At 37.9% G+C, this 20,775-nt stretch overlaps 1 protein-coding gene across 1 annotated transcript; it reads left to right on the top strand.

Annotated features, from left to right (window-relative positions):
• The first annotated feature begins 974 nt into the window (after window positions 1-974).
• LOC127645373 (scinderin-like) lies at window positions 975-17,001 on the top strand. The gene is made up of 17 exons (XM_052128972.1): window positions 975-1,140; window positions 2,800-2,985; window positions 6,282-6,436; window positions 7,135-7,296; window positions 7,573-7,722; window positions 8,088-8,177; window positions 8,475-8,607; window positions 9,324-9,412; window positions 10,547-10,762; window positions 11,004-11,137; window positions 11,299-11,389; window positions 13,926-14,096; window positions 14,189-14,363; window positions 14,453-14,568; window positions 14,690-14,767; window positions 14,874-14,934; window positions 16,339-17,001. The coding sequence occupies exons 2-17, from the start codon at window positions 2,805-2,807 to the stop codon at window positions 16,497-16,499; spliced, it is 2,163 nt and encodes a 720-aa protein (XP_051984932.1). The 5' UTR covers window positions 975-1,140; window positions 2,800-2,804; the 3' UTR covers window positions 16,500-17,001.
• The last annotated feature ends 3,774 nt before the right edge of the window (window positions 17,002-20,775 follow it).

The following is a 20,775-nucleotide window of genomic DNA, read 5'->3' as shown; positions in this document are numbered from 1 at the left end:
AAAATGTAATCTTACATTTAATTTCCTTTTGCTTCCCTTGCATGCAATAAATAATTGGCCTACATCTACAGTAGACAGACATGTTTAGACCTCTGAGTTGCGTCTCAAATTTTTGAGCAGGAGTTCCCGCCCAGATAGCACATGTATACATCTCCTAAACAGAAGTGAGAAACAAATCAATATTTAAGTCCTTATTTAATATAAATCAAGACCTTTGACCATCACCAACAAATAGGATGCTGAATGTGGAAAGTGAAAGTGAAGATTTTTAGAAAAAATGTACTTAAATATTGATCTATTGCTCACCCACACCTATCGTATCACTTCTGAAGACATGGATTTAACCACTGGAGTCATATGGATTACTTTTGGACCTTTTGAGTCCTGGTCACCATTCACTTGTATTGTATGGACCTACAGAGCTGAGATATTCTTCTAAAAATATTTGTTTATGTTCTGCAGAAGAAAGTAAGTCATACACATCGGGGATGTCATAAGGGTGAGTAAATGATGAGAGAGTTTTCATTTTTAGGTGAACTATCCCTTTTAAATTGTTGTTCCACTTCTAGATCGCTGGTTTCTGTGGGTTTTATTGCTTCTTCTGATAAATACAAATACAATGTGTACATTTGTATATTTATTTTAGATATACGTATTTGATTATTTACAATGGAAAATCTTGTATATTTAATCCCATATTTTAAGGAAATACCATTTTTGTAAATCACAGTGTTGAATAGTAATAACTAGAATGATTTTTACAATTGAACCAGATAAAACAGCGTTTGGAATAACATACAGGCAGTTTAGTGGCTCTAAAATGTAGTGTAGCAGGCTTAAGTAGCTTTAAGGCTGCGTCTTAAAACCAAGTGAGCCATCTGAACAGCATTTATGGGCACAGGCGTGTTCTGAGTCACATCAAATCACGCCCTAAAATGCTGTCTTGGTAGATAGCTCACCAGGTTTTGAGACAAAGACAGTATGCGATGAAAGCTCACTCGTTTATTCATTTACGCCCCGCTGTCCAGAACACTCCCTCAAACAGTTTAATTGTGGCTTCGCTGAAGAAATTCTACACTTTGTCTAACACGTCGCCTTGTCTCGTGCACTGACAGCTTGCTCTCCATCTACGACAATCTCGTAAGTTGTTTCCTTTATTATTCTCTTATATTCTATACTCATAACAATCCTAAATCCACTGGCTGCATACAGAAGACTAAATGGATGTTATTGTATTTTACTCTTTTATTTTAATCTGAGATACATTTGGAGTAACTCGAGTTTCCAAAATATTTGCTACCCTGATGTGTATGCAGTTTACGTTACTTGCGTACATGTTCTGCCTTTAGGAGGCAAAGTCCAACTCTTTCGCTCCTGGCACTAAAGTCATGCATATACAGCTGTTTATTATATAGCTGCATTTGAACTAATAGTCTATAATTGTTTATTCTGACAAATTTGAAAATATCTGTATTTACTAGGGATATTAGTAGTTAATTTTCCCTTTTGCACTGCTTTTTTATTTACGTATTGAACGTTGCTTTCTATTCCACCAAGTTTCAATGAGTGTTTTGCAACAGTTAATCATACATATATGGGGTATAATTTAATGGAAGAGCTTACTGCATAGTGAATTGTGATTATGGACTGATGATTGAGGACTTCCACTGCTGATAACTGAAACAATCTGATAATGTACTGAGGGGGTCTATTAATGTTATTCAGAGAGTCATTTACATTTGCTGCTGGAAATATGTAAACGTAGCTGCATTTGCATGTTTTGTGGATTCTGACTGAAAAAAATAAAATGCTTCAAAGTCATGTTCTGAACTATTTCACTGTTTCTTGCTTCACAGAGAGAAGCAAGCTGCAGATGAGCGGCACCTATTATTTGATGTACTAGTATAAGAACTGCTGCTTGCCATGAATATGACTGTGATAGATGCAGAATATGTCCTGTATTTATTATGTTTGTACATGTTCTGGTAGCTTCATCATGTAATCATTATGGACCAAATGTCGCAGGATTATAAAAATGTCCCTCATTAAATTCTCAGACAGGTTTTCCATTAATCAGAGCTAATATAGCCTACTCTAGATACAAATACACTTAAGAACGATAATGTTGATTATTTGTATACATCACGCTGGCTGAATTCAAGTAGGTCTAGGCCAAGTTAATCACATTGATCTTGTGTTTTCTATTTCTTATCAACAACACTGTGATGACTAAGATCCTCTTATGTACCTCGTCACACAAGCATGGAGGCGTGATGCATTGGGCTTCTTCTAGTTGCATTACATTTGCATCTAAATTATTGCAGGAGAATAAGAGGTGCAGATAGTTGAGGATTACAGTGATAGTCACCTCACTGTGACAGATTGTGTGTTTTATGGGAATCAGTGATTATAAATTCAAAGATGTCAGAAAAGTTAGACTCAATAACAACAACAACAACAATTTACATTTATATAGCGTTTTTCTAGGCACTCAAAGCGCTTTACATAGTATAGGGGGAATCTCCTTAACCACCACCAGTGTGCAGCATCCACCTGGATGATGCGACGGCAGCCATAGTGCGCCAGAGCGCCCACCACACACCAGCTATTGGTGGAGAGGAGATGGTACATCGTCAGCATATAGTTGTCAGGCTCTGTTTAACCAAGAGCTTCCTCAATAATTTTGAGCAATAGAGGAACAGATACAATGGTCTGTTTCTCTTCTCCAATTATGAAACTATTCAATATGAAAGACTACACAAAAGCATTCAAACATTTAACCTTCTGGATTTTCTCCAGCCACTATGGTGTCCCATAAGGAGTTTGAGACTGCTGGGAAAGCGCCTGGACTGCAGATATGGCGCATAGAGAACATGGACCTCAAGCCAGTCCCTAAAAATCTCCAAGGCAACTTCTATACGGGTGATGCCTACCTTCTGCTGTACACCACCACTGCACCATCTTACTATATTCACATGTGGCTGGGTAAGTGACACACTTTGTGGTCAGGTTAGATTCGAGTCAGCAAGCTACCACACGCCACATTTCTGCCTACAATGGTGGCAGCATTGGTTCCTTACACAAATCGTGTCAGTTCCAATATGAAATGTCCACTGAGTGGAGCTAAAAGCGATTCATATGCCATCCTCCTTGCCAGTAATTCAAATCCAATCTCCCTACCCTAAACCTTAAACTTTAATTTAACCAATAGTGTCATGAAAAGTATGTTACATGAAAAACACAATTGCTGAAGCATCAATATCATTTTGTTGTGCTTCTGTGACTTTTTGCTCACGTGTTGACTTGCGTGTTCTTCAGGACTCGTATTCTGGTCCTTTGAATTGCAAGTTTAATGCTCTATCAGTTGAGCAACCACACAATTAACTTGCATTCAAAAAAGTTTGCAAATCTTGGTTATGTTCTTATTATTCAAATCTTATTCAAATTGGAGTGGTGGTGGTGTAGTGGGCTAAAGCACATAACTGTTAAGCAGAATTGCTGGTTTGATCCCCACAGCCACCACCATTGTGTCCTTGAGCAAGGCACTTAACTCCAGGTTGCTCCGGGGGAATTGTCCCTGTAATAAGTGCACTGTAAGTCGATTTGGATAAAAGCGTCTGCCAAATGCATAAATGTAAATGTAAAATGTATCACCTTACAAGTCATGCACTATAGTAAAAATTATTGGATGTCATAATATAGCATTGCATGAGGAACAGGGAGAAAATTAAGCGTTTATAAATTGATAATCTGGCGTTTTCACACGTGATTTCTGTGAATGGAAGTAAAAGTCATTTTAGTGCCTCTAGTGTTTATTTGACCAGGAAACTGCTATGATGTGTACAACGAGTCACTTTAAAAATGTTTTACTAAAAGGTAGTTAAAGTAACGTGATTTTATGAGACCAGGTCCACATTATGGTAATGAAATGGGCTCCATGTTGACTTTTAATTTTGCTTTTCCCATATAAGGGGTGCTGGTGTGCCGTGTTAAAGGGATAGTTCATTCATTTACTCACCCTCATGCCATCCCTGATGTGTGTGACTTTCTTTCTTCTGAAGAACAAAAATGAAGATTTTTAGAAAAATATCTCTGCTATGTTGGTCCATGCAATGCAAGTGAATGGTGACCAGAACTTTGAATCTCCAAAAATCACATAAAGGAAAACACAAGACTCCAGTGGTTAAAACTATTTCTTCAGAAGTTATATAATAGGTGTGAGTGAGAAACAGAACAAAATGTAAGTCCCTTTTTACTCTAAATCTTCACTTTGCTTCTGAATATATGGATTTAAACACTGGAGTCATATGGATTACTTCTATGTTTCCTTTATGTGATTTTTGGAGCTACAAAGGTCTGATCACCGTTCACTTGCATTGTATGGACCAACAGAGTTGAGATATTCTTCTAAAAATCTTCTTTGTGTTCTGCTGAAGAAAGAAAGTCATACACATCCGGGATGTCATACAGTTGTGTAAATGATAAAATAATTTAAAATTTTGGGGTGAATTATCCCTTTAAACGGTTGAGAAATATACATTGTGTAACTGGCTGTATTGTTTATCAAGACAATGAAATATTGTTCATCTTTTCTGTCATTAACATGCACTATAAACCGAAACCTAAATGCTTTAGATTGCATTAACAAACTGCCTTTATGACATTACAGCTATAAAAGAGGCTGTATAACAATACTATGAGTACTGCCAGTTTCCCTACATTTCTCTTGCAGTTTGTCTTATAAACTAAAAACCACAGTCATTTCGTGTGTAAAATGCTGATTCAGAGACTTCCGCCATCATCTTACATTAGACCCCAGATAAGATTTAAAGTGTCCTCTTTTTTTTTTATTCAAATGACTGATCAATTTGCCTCTGTATTTTGTCCCACCCAATGGTTTAAACCTTCTCTTAATGCCTGCAGACATGCTCCACATAGTAGTTCCCAAAGATTTGACTGGAGCTGTGTGAGAAGAAAAGGTTTATATAAGGACAAGGAGTGGAAAAACATTTAATGTGCTCCATGTGGCCCCTCTTGGGTTTCTCTGTGGTTTCTATTTTACCATAATGCATTTGCTGCTATGCTGCTTGGCAAACAAGCTCTGTTTGAGTATTCCAGTAAGTTGTAGGGTATTTTCTTTCATTGACAGAAGCCTCTAACTAGAGATATATCATCTATCAGCTGATACGATGCAATTATTTATCTGTTTAAATTTCTGATAACTGATATACTGAGCCAATTCTTGCATTCTTTTAGACACATTAAGAAATAGGCTAATCATTGCACAACAAAAAGCATAAAATGCATTAATTATATTTTAATAAATAGAATAAAATTAACTGAGTGCTGCAGGTAATCACAGTCATGCTAAGATATGGAACTTCAACAAGAATAATATTACTCTGGCGAGGAGGAGAGTGTGGCCGGGACGTGAGGCTGCATGACCGGCGCTAAATCAGCTGATCAGCGGGAGAGTGAGATTAAGTGGACCCTGAGACACCAGTTCGAGAGACGCACGCGGCCGTGTTGCATGTGTGTGTCTGTGTTTATGTTTGTTTTATGTCTGACATTAAAACAGTTTCTGCCTCCTCCTTGCCATCCTTTAACTGTTACAATTACATAAATGACATTACAGACAAACAATGGATAGTTAGTTTGTGCATTACTTGTGTGCCGGTAGAAATATTTCCAAAAGAAACAACGTTACCAACACTGTTACCTGCACTCACTCAACAAATCCGTGTTTTTCAACAAATCTTTAGGTGAACAAATTGTTCTCATTTACTTTCATTGTTCAATTAGTCAATGATTGAATGACGAACTTGTGACATAAAAGATGCTCATTTGTCAACCTACTGGATTAATATGCAATATCAAAAAATGGTATCTGAATGAATCAGTGAATTAAAACAAAATGAATGATTAATCAAAATCCCCACCACTATTTGAAAAGTCAGAGAAGCACCCCAAATAATGCCGCTGGTCCTGTCAAATTAGAGGCCTGGAATTTACTGTTCTATAAAATTATTTATGCCATTAAAGTTGATTTGCAATCTTAATGGTCACAATTGGCGTTGTCCTTGAGAAAACCTCTTAATGCTGGTACTTATTGGTAGACCCAATATTGAAGAACCAATAACCATTTAAGTAGTGTAGAAAAATGTCCATTAAACTGATTATTGGTCTACCTCTGGCATGGACAAGCAGCATGTTTTCATTGTCTCTTGTATGATGATTTTTACTAATGTTCCCTTGATAGCTCATTAACTTCTCTCTTGCAGGGAATGAGTGTTCTCAGGATGAAAGCGGCGCTGCGGCTATCTTTGCCACACAGCTGGATGACTTCATGGGGGGTGCTCCAGTTCAGTTCCGTGAGGTCCAAAATAACGAGTCGCTCACTTTCCTGGGCTACTTTAAGTCTGGCATCAAGTATAAGGTGAACGTCTTATGGGACATTACTTTATTGTCTGTGGTACTTCTCAGAATGTTTATCATTAACTAGCAGTGACGATGGAAAAGAGGCTTTCCTGCTGGTTTACTTTTCTTAGAACTTTGGGCAGAGTCAGTTATGACTTGGAGACACCCATTGCGATCAGTCATGGTGCTTCCTTTCCATGACTTAAAGCAATTTGATTAACTTGAAAAGCACTCTGCCGAATGGACGGCATTTAGTTCCTTGCTAATCATAAAGCTGTGTTTCCCTTCATTTAAGAGAAAGATTAAGATGGGCTCAACCAAAGCAAAATAATAAATTTAAGATATTTTTATAGGTAGTTGGTGGATATGATGACACAGTACCCATGAAACATCACCCAGAAAACTCCATCATTAAATAAATACAGTTTTGGAGATTTTAGATTCCTTTCTTATAGACCTTTACATACTGTATGTATCAACACATGTTTTTGTTTGTTATATGATCTTTAACTATGCTCAGATTCATGTTTAATCAATGCATTACCATGTGTATGTGCAACAATCGAAAAACTTTGAAGCCATTATTCTCAGTTCCAGTGTCATAGTTACTGTGTTTTGCCTTTGTAGGACAGTATAGTGTAGCACCTTTTGTATGTTTGATGGCTTCATAATGAAGTTTTAAGCAGTTCTTCATCGCAATCCTTCATGTCTTCATAGCAAGGTGGGATTGCGTCTGGCTTTCATCACGTGTTGACCAATGACGTCGATGTGAAACGGCTGCTGCACATCAAGGGCAGGAGGGCCATTAGAGCCACTGAGGTGGAAATGTCCTGGGCCAGCTTCAACAAAGGAGACTGCTTTATCATAGACCTGGGGAAGGTATAGATGTCTAAATCTATCTACCATGAGGAAAAATGTGTGCATTCAAATAGCCTGTACTCTGCATCAGGAAACATTACTAATAATATTGTTTAATCTGTCTTCTATGGAACTGTAGCATACTGTCTGAAGTTATTGTAATACATTTACAGTACCTGTTAAATATGTCCTTTTATTTCACAGCTCTCTGAAATACTTGAATCTGACTGGTTTATTGCAGCATTCTGGCTTCAGATATATTTTTACAAAAAAACTATTTTTGTAATTTTTGATCAGGACATTTATCAGTGGTGTGGCAGTGACTGCAATCGTTTTGAGCGCCTGAGGGCCTCTCAGTTGGCCATCGATATTCGGGACAATGAGAGGAACGGCAGGGCCAAACTGCAGATGGTGGAGGAGGGGGCAGAACCAGTGGCTCTGACTGATGTGAGATTTAATTTAATATAATTTAATTTGTTCTTTTATTTTTAAGAAATGCAACTTCTTAAATCAAATGCAGGGTTCTAGTTGTATTATTATTATTAGATGCTGTTTGCCCATCTGTTAATGAGAGTACTGATATATTAAAGTTCTCTTTGGTCAGATATTGCCAGACCTGATGCAAAACTTGGCACAATGGCTTTCTTGTAGCTTTTCTTTCTGGCTCTGGCCTTTGTGTTGTTCTACCATTGTGAATGCTTCCATCAAGTGTTTAATGAGAGAGGAAGAGTTTTGCATGCCAATTATTCTGTCTGCTGTAGGTCATTCAGATAGGTGTCCATATCGCTTTAATTCTGTGTGTCATCCCGTAGGCTCTTGGGCCCAAATCCAACATCGCCCCTGCAACTCCAGATGATGAGGAAGTGGAAACTTCCAACAGGAAGAAGGGATCACTGTACATGGTAATAAAACTCTTATCTGCACATTATTACACTTATAAGCCAAGAAAACAAATCAAGCAATGATTAGTGCAACACATTGTGTCATTATATTCTAATCCTTTACAGTTTATATTATATTTACCATTTTAATTGTTAATGTCGACTATTTTAATAAAGATAAAGACTGACAGCTGTGAAGCCTAATGTATTGCTTTGTACATCATTCACACAAGGACAAAACACTGTTTCTCATTATCTCAATTCATTTAAACAATCTGATTGCTGTCCTATAGTATTATACTGTTTTTTTTATTGTAGATCTCAGATGTCTCTGGCTCCATGAAAACATCTGTCGTGGCCCAGACCAGCCCATTCAAACAGGAGATGCTCTCTCCCGATGAGTGCTACATCCTGGACAATGGCATTGATAAGAATGTGTTTGTATGGAAAGGTGTGTCTAGATGTGTTTCTATATACAGTCGTTACTATTTACTGTCTTAATACACATCCCTGGTGTTACTGTGCATAATACATCTGTGCACGTTATTTCAAAGAAAAAAGTTGTCTTTGTAATCTTTCATCCAAATAACAAAAAAGTAATATCTTGCTCTGGAAAGAACTTTTCTTTTTAGCTGATTCCTCTTAGATCGCGTGAACAATTGGTTTATATTAACCAAAAGCCAAATTGCTATTTAGCCATTGTATTAGCCTGCTGTTGTAGTTAATACGGCCCTTCCAGATAATGCCAATAGTTAATGTTGATGTAATAAATGCTACTTTTCCAAAAAAGTGTTACAATTATGGAGTTTCTCACCATTATTTCCATTTTGGTTTGACATGGCCAATTTTCACTATCCAATCAATTTCTGATGGCTTAATACATGTCCCGTCCTACTTTGTTTCTTTATCCTGTTTCTCTCTGAAATGCCTCATATTGCAGAAGTAAAATGGGTTGCAAATGCCTTTTCCTGTTGACTCAGATTTGAGACTCAGAAATCTCCTGTATCAGATATATCTTGTTATAGATCTGTCACACTGATACCATCTTCATATGTTTTTTCCACAATGCTGGCATGCAGCTCAGATCACCAGGGGCGCTTTGTTTAAACGGACCACAAAATTTTCATTAAGATGAAAGAGCTTCATTTTGTCTCTGCTTTCCAACAGGACCAAATGCAAACACAGCTGAACGCAAAGCGGCAATGAAAACAGCAGAGCAGTTCATCAAAGATAAGAACTACTCCAGCAAAACACAGGTACAGTAGTCACATTTTGATCACACATATATATTTTGTTTTAGTCCCTGGTTCCATTAGACTTATAAAACTTTCAACAAACCAACTTGGCAACAACATTAAAGGAATTGTTCACCCAAAAATGAAAATGTTCCCATCATTTACTCACCCTTATGCCATCCCAGATGTGTATGACTTTCTTTCTTCTACAGAACACAAATTAAGATTTTTTGAAAAAGATCTCAGCTCTGTAAGTCCATACAATGCAAGTGAATGGTGACTAGAACTATGCAGGTCCAAATATCACATAAAGGCAACATAAAAGTAATCTATAAAACTCCAGTGGTTTAATCCATGTCTTCAGAAGTGATAGAATAGGTGTGGGTGAGAACATATAAAATGTAAGTCCTTTTTCACCATAACTCTTGCCATTGTAGTCTCACTTACACTTCCTAGTGCTTGATGCATGAGCAGAGCACTAGATGGCACTATAGGAAGTGTAATCAAGCTTGAAATCATTATGGCCAAGGAGACAGCTTTCAAGACTTATAGTGAAAAAGGAATTACATTTTGGTCTGTTCTCACCCCAAAACGATTGGATAGCTTCAGAAGACATGGATTTAACAACTGGAGTTTTATGGATTACCTGTATGCTGCCTTTATGTGCTTTTTGAAGCTTTAAAGTTCTAGTCACAATTCACTTGCATTGTAAGGACCAACAGATCTGAGATATTCTTCCGTGTTCTGCAGAAGAAAGAAAGTCATACACATCTGGGATGACATGAGGGTGAGTAAATAATGAGAGATGTTTGGTTGAACCATCCCTTAAATATTGGCTCTGAAAGAAAATGGCCCTGTTATTATAGTCAGTTCTTTCATTCATGTAATTGAGTTTTGCATTTGTTTTTTTATGAATTTACACATGTTAAAATCTGAATTTATAAACAATGCATAATATTGTAATACACACATTTACATATTGAATCACAAATGGATATTTAGTGAATTCTCTGAATATTGATTTGTTAAATACTGCCGATTGCAAATCATATATTATAGTAAATAATAATAAAATTGTTTACTCTATTTTTGCATGCTTTTACATGTAATGAAATTCTGATGCATTTACTGCTGTTGCGCTGCTTGCCGCTGTAGATCCAGGTGCTGCCTGCAGGGGGCGAGACTACTCTGTTCAAGCAGTTTTTCTCAGACTGGAAGGACAAGGACCAAACCACTGGGCCTACCAAGGTCTACACCATTGGCAGAATTGCCCATGTAGAGCAGATTCCTTTCGATGCTTCCACCCTGCATGGTAACAAAGCCATGGCAGCTCAGCACAACATGGTTGATGATGGTTGTGGAAAAGTCCAGGTAAAATCCAGTTTGGGTCACAAAGCACAATTGAGTCTACAGTAATTTTGATCTATTCCATTTAACAAATGACCTGGCCAAAAATGTGATAATAATGAGATACTAAATTTCTCATAGGGTTAAGTTAAGGGTTAGGATATATGAAACTGTGCCAGAAAGGGCCTAGAGACCCAAAGGATTTTTTTTTTCTTCTAGATATAGTTTTTAATTAGTCATTAACACTCATGTTTGTCTTAAACAGATCTGGCGTGTGGAGGGAGGAGACCGTGTTCCAGTGGATCCCTCAACCTACGGTCAGTTCTATGGAGGAGACTGTTACTTGATCCTCTACAGTTACAGACAGGGAAGCAGGGAACAGCATATCATCTACACCTGGTCAGTCTATTGCATGTTTATATACTTGTATACTTGCTAGACACATTCTATTGACAATGAAGTGTTATAACCTAACATGTGAATACTGTTTGCGTCTCTGGTTAAATTTGGACAGTGATGCTGGTATCACTATATTGAATGCATGTAACATTGTGTTACAGGCAGGGGCTGAAGAGCACTCAGGATGAGGTGGCAGCTTCTGCCTTCCTTACTGTCAAACTGGACGACTCCATGGGAGGAGCTCCAGTTCAGGTGAGATTAATACTCTTTTAGATTCAACTGTTTGAGTAAACAGCATTCTGGAGAGTTTTAATTCCTAAAGCACCGATGCAGTACAGTTTTTGGCTGAAGTAATGACAGAACATTAACATGGCCATATAACTCCAACAAACCATTTAAGATGGCACCATCATTTCATAGTATAGTATAAATCCATTCCACAGAATTCTGCATATTATCAGCAATTTTAACAAGCATTATCTGATTTTCTGACAATTACTCCATTGAATTAATACCTCAGACTCGATTTATGACCCAAGGTTTAGCAAGCCTATTGTATCCTACTTTAAAATGACCTGAGTTTTTGATAACCACCAGAGGGCAGTTTTGATCAGACAAGCTGAAAATTACTTATCACACTAATACCTTGAAAATGAACGGTTGCACTCGCAGAAAATATTTACCATGGCTGACTGCAAATTGGACATTTTTACAATGACATCTGTAACTGAGACCTTCTGTTTTACCATGTTGCTGCATTTTTGCCACAAGTTGTCATAACATCATAATCAGAATATCATTGAGTGCATCTTTTAAGTAATAGTTCATCCAAAAATGAACATTCTCTCATCATTTACTGTCATCATGACATCCCACATGTGTATGACTTTCTTTACTCTGCAGAACAGAAATTAAGATTTTTAGAAGAATATCTCAGCTCTGTAGGTCCATACAATGCAAGTGAATGGCGACCAAAACTTTGAAGCTCCAAAAAGTACATAAAGGTAGCATAAATGTAATTCATATGACTCCGGTGGTTTAACCAATTTCTTCAGAAGTGATATGATAGGTGTGGGTGAGAAACATCAATATTTAAGTCCTTTTTTTTTTACTATCAGTCTCCAATTTCACATTCTTCTTTTGTTTTTGGTGATTTGCATTCTTCGTGCAATCACCACCTACTGGCCAGGGAAGAGAATTTCCATTAAAAAAAGGACGTATATATTGGTCTGTTTCTCACCCATACCTATCATATTGCTACAGAAGATATGGATGTAACCTCTGCAGTTGTTTGTATTACTTTTTTGCTCCTTTTATGTGTTTTTTGGAGCTTAAAATTTCTGGCCCTATTATTTGCATTGTTAGGACCTATAGCGCTGAAATATTCTCCAAAAATTCATACACATCTGGGATGGCATGAGGGGTGAGTAAATGATGAGAACATTTTCATTTTTTGGTGAACAATTCCTACAGTGTTGTTGCCTAATTTGGTTTGTTGTAAGTTTTATAAGTCAGAGTCTCATTGAACCAGTTACTAAAAACAGAATGTTTTAATTTTTGTTTGTTCTGAGCAAAATCTGTATTTTTTCATTCCGGTTCAGAAGTTCCCTTTCCAAAAAGTAACCGGTTAGAACAAAATAAAAGATTGATTTATAATGTTCTTTTTAAAATGGCAGTACTCTGTGCCAATGGGTGGGTGAAATACCAATTGTGGTGTTGCCAGATCTCGCAAGAGAAACCTTGTCTGGAAAAACAAGCCCAAAATAAGCCACTTGCCTCACCAAAATAATTTAAAATAAGCCATAAAAATGAAGACCCAGGACTAGGTGGAGAGATTACACCTCCACACTGGCCTGGGAATGCCTCGGGGCCCCCCAGTCAAAGCTGGTTAATGTGGCTCGGGACAGGGAAGTTTAGGGCCCCCTGCTGGAGCTGCTGCCCCTGCAACCCGACTTCGGATAAGCGGTTGAGGATGGATGGGTGTTAAAAAGGTCTTCAATCAGAGAATGTGACCTCCACAATGGGCTATTAGGAAAAGAAATGTGTGATGAAGAGATTTCCTTCAGGATTAAAGCACATGTCATTTTTACATGTTTAACTTACGTAACACAAAGTGGTGTTATTCCAAAAATGTATTGTGGGGGGCCTGGGTAGCTCAGCAAGTATTGATGCTGCCTACCAGAGTCGCGAGTTCGAATCCAGGGTGTGCTGAGTGACTCCAGCCAGGTCATCTAAGCAACCAAATTGGCCCGGTTGCTAGGGAGGGTAGAGTCACATGGGGTAACCTCCTTGTGGTCATGATTAGTGGTTCTCGCTCTCAATGGGGCATGTGGTAAATTGTGCGTGGATCGCTGAGAGTAGCATGAGCCTCCACATGCGGAGTCTCCACGGTGTCATGCACATCGAGCCACTTGATTAGATGCGTGGACTGACAGTCTCAGAAGCAGAGGCAACTGAGACTTGTCCTCTACCACCCGGATTGAGGTGAGTAACTGCGCCACCACAAGGACCTACTAAGTAGTGGGAATTGGGCATTCCAAAATTTGGGAGAACATTTTTTTTTGGCCTTTGGCTTCATGAAAAAATTATCAGAACAAAATTAACCAGTTACCAGCATTTAAAAATAACGTTTTCTCTCTGGAACAATTAAAAATCACTTTGTTTCCATTTGCGGTTACATTCTGCAAAATCTTTTGTTCGTTTTCGGTTTTCGTTTTTGTTACTTGAAACTGTCCCTGCATGGAACATTGTTTAATGGACAAAAATCTGAATGTTTTCTCCTGCTTAGGTGCGAGTAACACAGGGTCATGAGCCCCCCCACCTAATGAGTCTGTTCAAGGGCAAACCCATGATTATCCATAGTGGAGGAACGTCCCGCAAGGATGGCCACACCACACCGGGGAGCACGCGCCTCTTCCACATCCGTGAGAGCTCATCTCGAACTTCTCGTGCTGTAGAGGTCAGTCACACCCATCCCAATGTTCCACCATCATACATATAGTGTAATGTACTTTATCTCATAATCAATGCATTTTGCATCTACCATTTTAGGTTGACCCCTCTGCATCCAACTTAAACACCAATGATGTATTTGTGCTGAAGTCGCCAGATTCTTTGTTTGTCTGGAAAGGTATAGGTGCCAGCGATGAAGAAATGGTCGCTGCCAAGTATGTGGTGAGTGTCCTGGGAGGACGTTCCACTGATGTGGCAGAGGGTAAAGAACCAGGTGAGAGTCTTCTGTGTTTTGAGGGACATCATCATAAATCAGATGTGACAACCAGCCTTAACTTCTCTCTTGCCTGGCTATCTCTTTAGCTGGTTTCTGGTCAGCTCTGGGAGGGAAGAAGGGGTACCAAACATCTTCAAATCTGCAAAATATGGTCAAACCACCACGCCTGTTTGGCTGCTCCAACAAGACAGGCAGACTAATGGTAAATCAGTTACAAAAACAGACAAATGAAGAGTCAAAACACAAAATCAGCCGAATTTCGATGTATCAGCAGTTTTGTGATTCTGTCTTTACCTGTGCCTCTCTCTCTTTTTCTCTCTCAGGTTGAGGAGGTCCCTGGAGACTTCACTCAGTCAGATTTGGCTACTGATGATGTCATGTTGCTTGACACCTGGGATCAGGTGAGTTGACATATGTAGTCCACTTGAATATAGTTTGGACTGTGTCTGCTTCTACTGCATGTATAGTGGATAGCTACAATCCTAAATAAATAACCCCTATTTCTAGATTTTCCTTTGGATTGGTAAAGAAGCAAATGAGGTAGAGAAGACTGAGTCACCAAAAATAGGTGAGTGGCCAGTTTTCTTTAGGACTTTTCACACTTTGCTTAACCCTGGGTTAATGTCTTTATAGACAATAGGTTTCATGCTGTAATTGTCCAATCCATGTTATTAACATTGTAAATATGCAAATATGTTTTTTATGAGTTTAGAAATACACAGTTTGAAAAAAGATTATCTACTAACCCAGGTGAACATTGTGAAACATGGAACAAAATATCCCAGTATTATGTTTACCCATGGTTAAGAATGACCCTGAAAAAATTAACATGTTTTGAGATTATACAGAGTCGTTGGCCAGAAACATACTTTAGGCAAGTACACGATTGCAAATATGAGTGTGAGCCAATGCGTGGTACGGATAAACATACTAAAGTGCATTCTTGTGTTACCATGGCGGTACCAAACCTCAGTACTTAAGGAGGTGATAGAGTGACTGGATGTGTTATAATGTAAAAGGGTTAGTTCACTCAAAAAGGAAAATTCTCTCATTTATTCACCCTCTTACCATCCCAGATGTGTATGACTTTTTTATCTGCTGAACACAACAAAGATTTTTAGAAGAATATTTCAGTTCTGTGTGTCCATTCAATGTAAGTGAATGGGTGCCAACATTTTTGAAGATACAAAATCCACATAAGGGCAACATTAAAGTACTCCAGATGACTCCAATGGGTAAATCCATGACTTCCGAAGTGATATGTTAGGAATGGGTGAGAAACAGATCAATATTTAAGTCCTTTTTCCTTCACTTTCTGCTTCTGTTTTTGGAGATTCACATTCTTCATGCATATCACCCCAACTGGGCAGGGAGGGGAATTTATGACCAAAAATTACTTAAATATTGATCTGTTTCTCACCCAGACCTATCATACCACTTCTGAACAAATGGATTTAACCACTGGAGTCAATATGGATTACTTTATGCTGCCTTTATGTGCTTTTTGGGGCTTAAAAATGTTGGCACCCATTCACTTGCATTGTATGGACCTACAGAGCTGAAATATTTTTCAAAAAATCTACGTTTGTATTCTGCAGAAGAAAGAAAGTCATACACATCTGGGATGCCACAAGAGTGAGTAAATCATTAGAGGATTTTCATTTTGGGGTGAACTATCCATTTAAGTTGTTATAAATACTTTGACTTAAGCTTATTTTCTCGACAATATTCTCTTCAAACTGTTGCTCGCCTTGACAGCGGTTAACTTGAAAAAAAAAAAACCTAACAATGAAGCGGCAAGTTCACAACAATGTCAGCTATAGCGCCCCTTGTGGTAATGTTGAGAATGCAACGCGTCTGCGTTCACATACTTGCGTAGAGTATGTTTCGGTATACTCTCTCCCTGAGCAGGACCAGTAAAATTATCCGCTAACAAGTTTCAGCCTTAATTCAACATGTTCTCTCTGTGCAGCTAAGGACTATGTGGACTCTGATCCTTCTGGACGTCATGGGTTGCCTATCACAACCATAAAGCAGGGGGCTGAGCCCCCAACCTTCACAGGCTGGTTCCAGGCTTGGGACCCACATATGTGGGACAATGACCCTCTGGAGTGTATCCGAGCTCGCTTTTAAATGCAGATCTGCTCCCTTCTCTTTTTGTTTATAAGCGTCTCACATTCCTGCAGCATGAATTGCAACTTTCCAGATTTTTCTCAATATTAACAATTTATTGAAGTACCCATCTCACTTAAAACATTGACAGATATCACAGTCTCAGGTCCAGATTTATATTGCACCTTGTCCAATGAAATAGATTTTTATTGAAGTTGTTTAGCTGTGTTCAGTCCAAAACCAGCTGCTATATTGGAAGGAAAATCCAGACATTTTAAGCACTTTTAAAATAACAATTACAGAATCATTTTATAAAGAGTTGCCATTTTTTTTCCCTTGTTATTTAGTTGACAGTCTATTGACTATTTATTTTTGGTTGGCACACTGCAATTGTGACTTCTTTATGTCTGTAAGGGAACCTCTTTTAGTGGGCAAATTACTTTTTATACAAGGAATTTACATATTTTCAAATGTAAATTTGTTTTAATAAAAGCTTTAATAAATCAGGATTTGAGAAGATGAATCGGACTCTGATTTTTTTTTTAGTAATCTCATTTTTAACCCCGTGTGTTCATTTTGGGGACGGAGGGAAGAGAGACCCCAATGATCTTCTCAGCTGTCCTCACTATCCTCTGCAGGGCTTTGCGGTCCGAAACGGTGCAAGTCCCAAACCAGGCAGTGATGCAGCTGCTCAGGATGCTCTCAATAAACCCTCTATAGAATGTAGTGAGGATGGGGGTTGGGAGATGTGCTTTCCTCAGCCTTCGAAGAAAGTAGAGACGCTGCTGGGTTTTCTTGGTTATATTGTGGCCAGGTAACCCCGCCCCTTCTGCTATGTAGTCTAAGTCGAGACTGCTGAGTGCAAGAAGTGTTCAACATTCACTGTTTTTTTTTTTTTGAAGAAGTAAATCATACACTCAGAAATCACCTTTTTCTTGGTATTTTCAGTATGAACACACTACTCGCACTACAAAATGGCATAGAACAATTTACAAGTATGTGATTTGGGATGCACCGTAAGAGATGTTTAAGAAATGTTCTGGGCTCAGTAAGTAAGTTAAGCTTATTTGTGCATAATATTAATTACCACAAAAAAAACAAAAATCTATATATATATATATATATATATATATATATATATATATATATATATATATATATATATATATATATATATATATATACACATTAACTTCTCCGTCCTTTTCTTAAAAAAAAAAAACAAACAAAAATCTGGATTACAGTGAGGCATTTACAATGGAAGTGAATTGGGGCAATGTTTGGAGGGTTTAAACAGAAATGTGAAGCACAATTTTATCAAGGCACAATTTTTCTGTTAAAACTCATGCATTATTTGAGCTGTAAAGTGGTTTAAATTGTCGTTTTTACAGTCGTTTTAGGGTTGTTTTTTTACATCGTCATGGTAACAAAGTTGTAAAATTAGCTATAACTTTACATAGAAAAGATTATTAAGCTAATTTATTACACTAAAATCATGTTTACATGCATACTGTGTATTGCGGCTCTACTTTTTAGTAATTTTAGTAAAGACTGTATGCTGACTCCTCAGCTACTATCTAAAATGCTTAATTTAAGCCTTGTGTTCCTGGATGCTGTGACGTTATTTTCCATTTTAGTAATATTACAGTCACAGTGGTGGTTCAGCGGTTAAGGCTCTGGGTTACTGAGAAAAGTTGGGTGTTCAACCCCCAGTGCCGCCAAGATACCACTGTTAGGCCCTTGAGCAAGGCTCTTGACCCTATCTGCTCCAGGGGTGCCGTTTCATGGCTGACACTGCGCTCTGACCCCAGCTTAGTTGGGATATGCAAAAACAACTGCATTTAATTGGCTCTGTACTCTGCACAATGACAATAAAGTTGACAATAGAGCACATATGAATCATGGCCACACAGGCTAATGGAATCAGATGGGTCAATTTAGGGATCCTCATCCAGTGTGGGACATTGTGATCAACCCTAATGCCTTATGTTGTGATTAAACCTAATGCCTTATGTTGTGATTAAACCTAATGCCTTATGTTGTGATTAAACCTAATGCCTTATGTTGTGATTAAACCTAATGCCTTATGTTGTGATTAACATAAGATGTTGAACTGAGCTGAGATTGATTTTTGGATATTTGTCTAATGCCTGTTTTTTATCTGAAACTGTATCTTGTATCAAATGGTATATGTTTGTCGTTATCAAATGCTGTCATCTGATGAAGCTGATGAATCTAAAACTTCTTAGGCAACAATCAGAAATAACTCAGTTAACTTTCACCCATATAATATTGTGATTGTAAAAAATATTTCCTTTGGTCACAAGGCTTAAATGAAGCCTTTTGGATTGCAGCTGAGGAGTCTCTCAAATTCACAGTCCTCCGATGCCTGCAGCACAATCTAGCTAAAGCACATAACTGTTAATCAGAAGGTCACTGGTTCCATCCCCACAGCCACCACCATTGTGTCCTTGAGTAAGACACTTAACTCCAGGTTGTTCCGGGGGGATTGTCCCTGTAATAAGTGCACTGTAAGTCGCTTTGGATAAAAGCGTCTGCTAAATGCATAAATGAAAATGATTTTTTTTTCTTCTGAAAATCCATTAAATAGTCTATAAGTCTTGTCTGTATAGTTGCCCCAAAACAGCGGCTAGTTGTCACAAGGGCAATATTTCAGTAACTTTGAGATTTACAGATAAAAGTCCAATTGCACACATGTGTGTGTTTTGTCTAGCAGAGGTTTTGTATGTTGGTTCAAATTCAAACACTTACGGTAGTTTAAACCCTGTTAAAGTAGAATAATGTTTGTGCTTTCTACCTTACCATCATATTTCTGTTATAGCTCTTGGGTAAACAAGTGAACATAATCAAACCACACTGCCATACATTAAGGCAAGTGTCAACTATTATTGTGAAGGCAAATTGTTTTACTAAAAGTTTTAAATGTGTTCTAAGGACAACTGTATTTTTCATGAAAGTCAGGTTGGGGCATGCTGTAGTCACAATAGTAACAGGGCAGGTTGTCACATGCATTTTAAATGTCACATTTATACAGTTCTTAAAGGACACCTATTATGCCCCTTTTCACAAGATGTAATTTAAGTATTTGGTGTCCCCAGAATGTGTCTGTGAAGTTTCAGCTCAAAATACCCTACAGATCATTATACCATGTTGAAAATGCCAATTTTTGGGTGGGAATAAAAATTAGCAGTTTTTGTGTGTGTGTCTTTAAATGCAAATGAGCTGGTGGTTTGACATCTCTGCTTCAGATAACTAGACATCATAGACAATATGACTGTCAGCGAAAAATAGTGGTGTTCAGCACCATATGTTTGAACTGGAGTCAGACACTGATGAGGGAGAGACTCCGTCAGAAGTAACAACTTTGAGACTGAACCAGGAAGTTTCCGAATGATTATTTGATAATTTCTTTATATGTTGTAGAATTTTTTTCAGTAGTTTTGGAAGGATGGATGAGCAACACACACAAAGCACTATAATGAAACAACACACACAAAACAAACATGTCCGTCGGCAGTGTCCGTCAACAGTCATGGGCAGGGCCTGTACAACTTGACATCACTTTGTACAGAATCTGCAAACGGCTTGTTCTGAGACAGTGCTTATTATTAATGGGGATTAAAAAAGGACTGTGTGGATTTTTTCATTATAGGGTGGTTGTATACACACACTGCCAACACACGTGTTCAAACACCATTTAAAAGTGAATTTTGCATAATAGGTACCCTTTAAGCTATAACATTTGTTGGATATTTTTGTATATTACCTTTTCCATTTGTGTCCTTTTCATTATAATTTTTTTGTTCTTCATAATTGTTAAACATTTTTTATTTAGCTGAAAAGCCTATAATAGGCTGTTTACTACAGGCATACATTCAAAGGAGATCAAATTTCAGTGGTGGGGTGACAGGAGGACATGCTCCCCCAGTGCTCACCCAAAACCTAAGCCACTGGTTTAATGACAGGTTTTATTTTGTCAGCTGACCCCCCACAAAACATCAGTGAATGTGGAAAATATAAAAGAGAAACTATAGGCCATATTTTCGATTCAAAGAGTGAGCAAATGTTATAAATAGCTCTGGAAAGTGCAAAATGTTGATAACAGCAAATCTACCATTGCTGATTTGCATATGACCAATGAATAGCTTTAAAGGAATAGTTCACCCAAAAATCTAAATTCTCTCTTCATTTACTCACCCTCATGCCATCCCAGATGTGTATGACTTTCTTTTTTCAGCAGAACACAAATTAAGATTTTTAGAAGAATATGTCAGCT

The sequence above is a fragment of the Xyrauchen texanus genome, chromosome 6 (genome assembly GCF_025860055.1).
Source record: "Xyrauchen texanus isolate HMW12.3.18 chromosome 6, RBS_HiC_50CHRs, whole genome shotgun sequence".
Taxonomy (NCBI): Eukaryota; Metazoa; Chordata; class Actinopteri; order Cypriniformes; family Catostomidae; genus Xyrauchen; species Xyrauchen texanus.
This window is presented reverse-complemented; position numbering and strand designations above follow the sequence as displayed.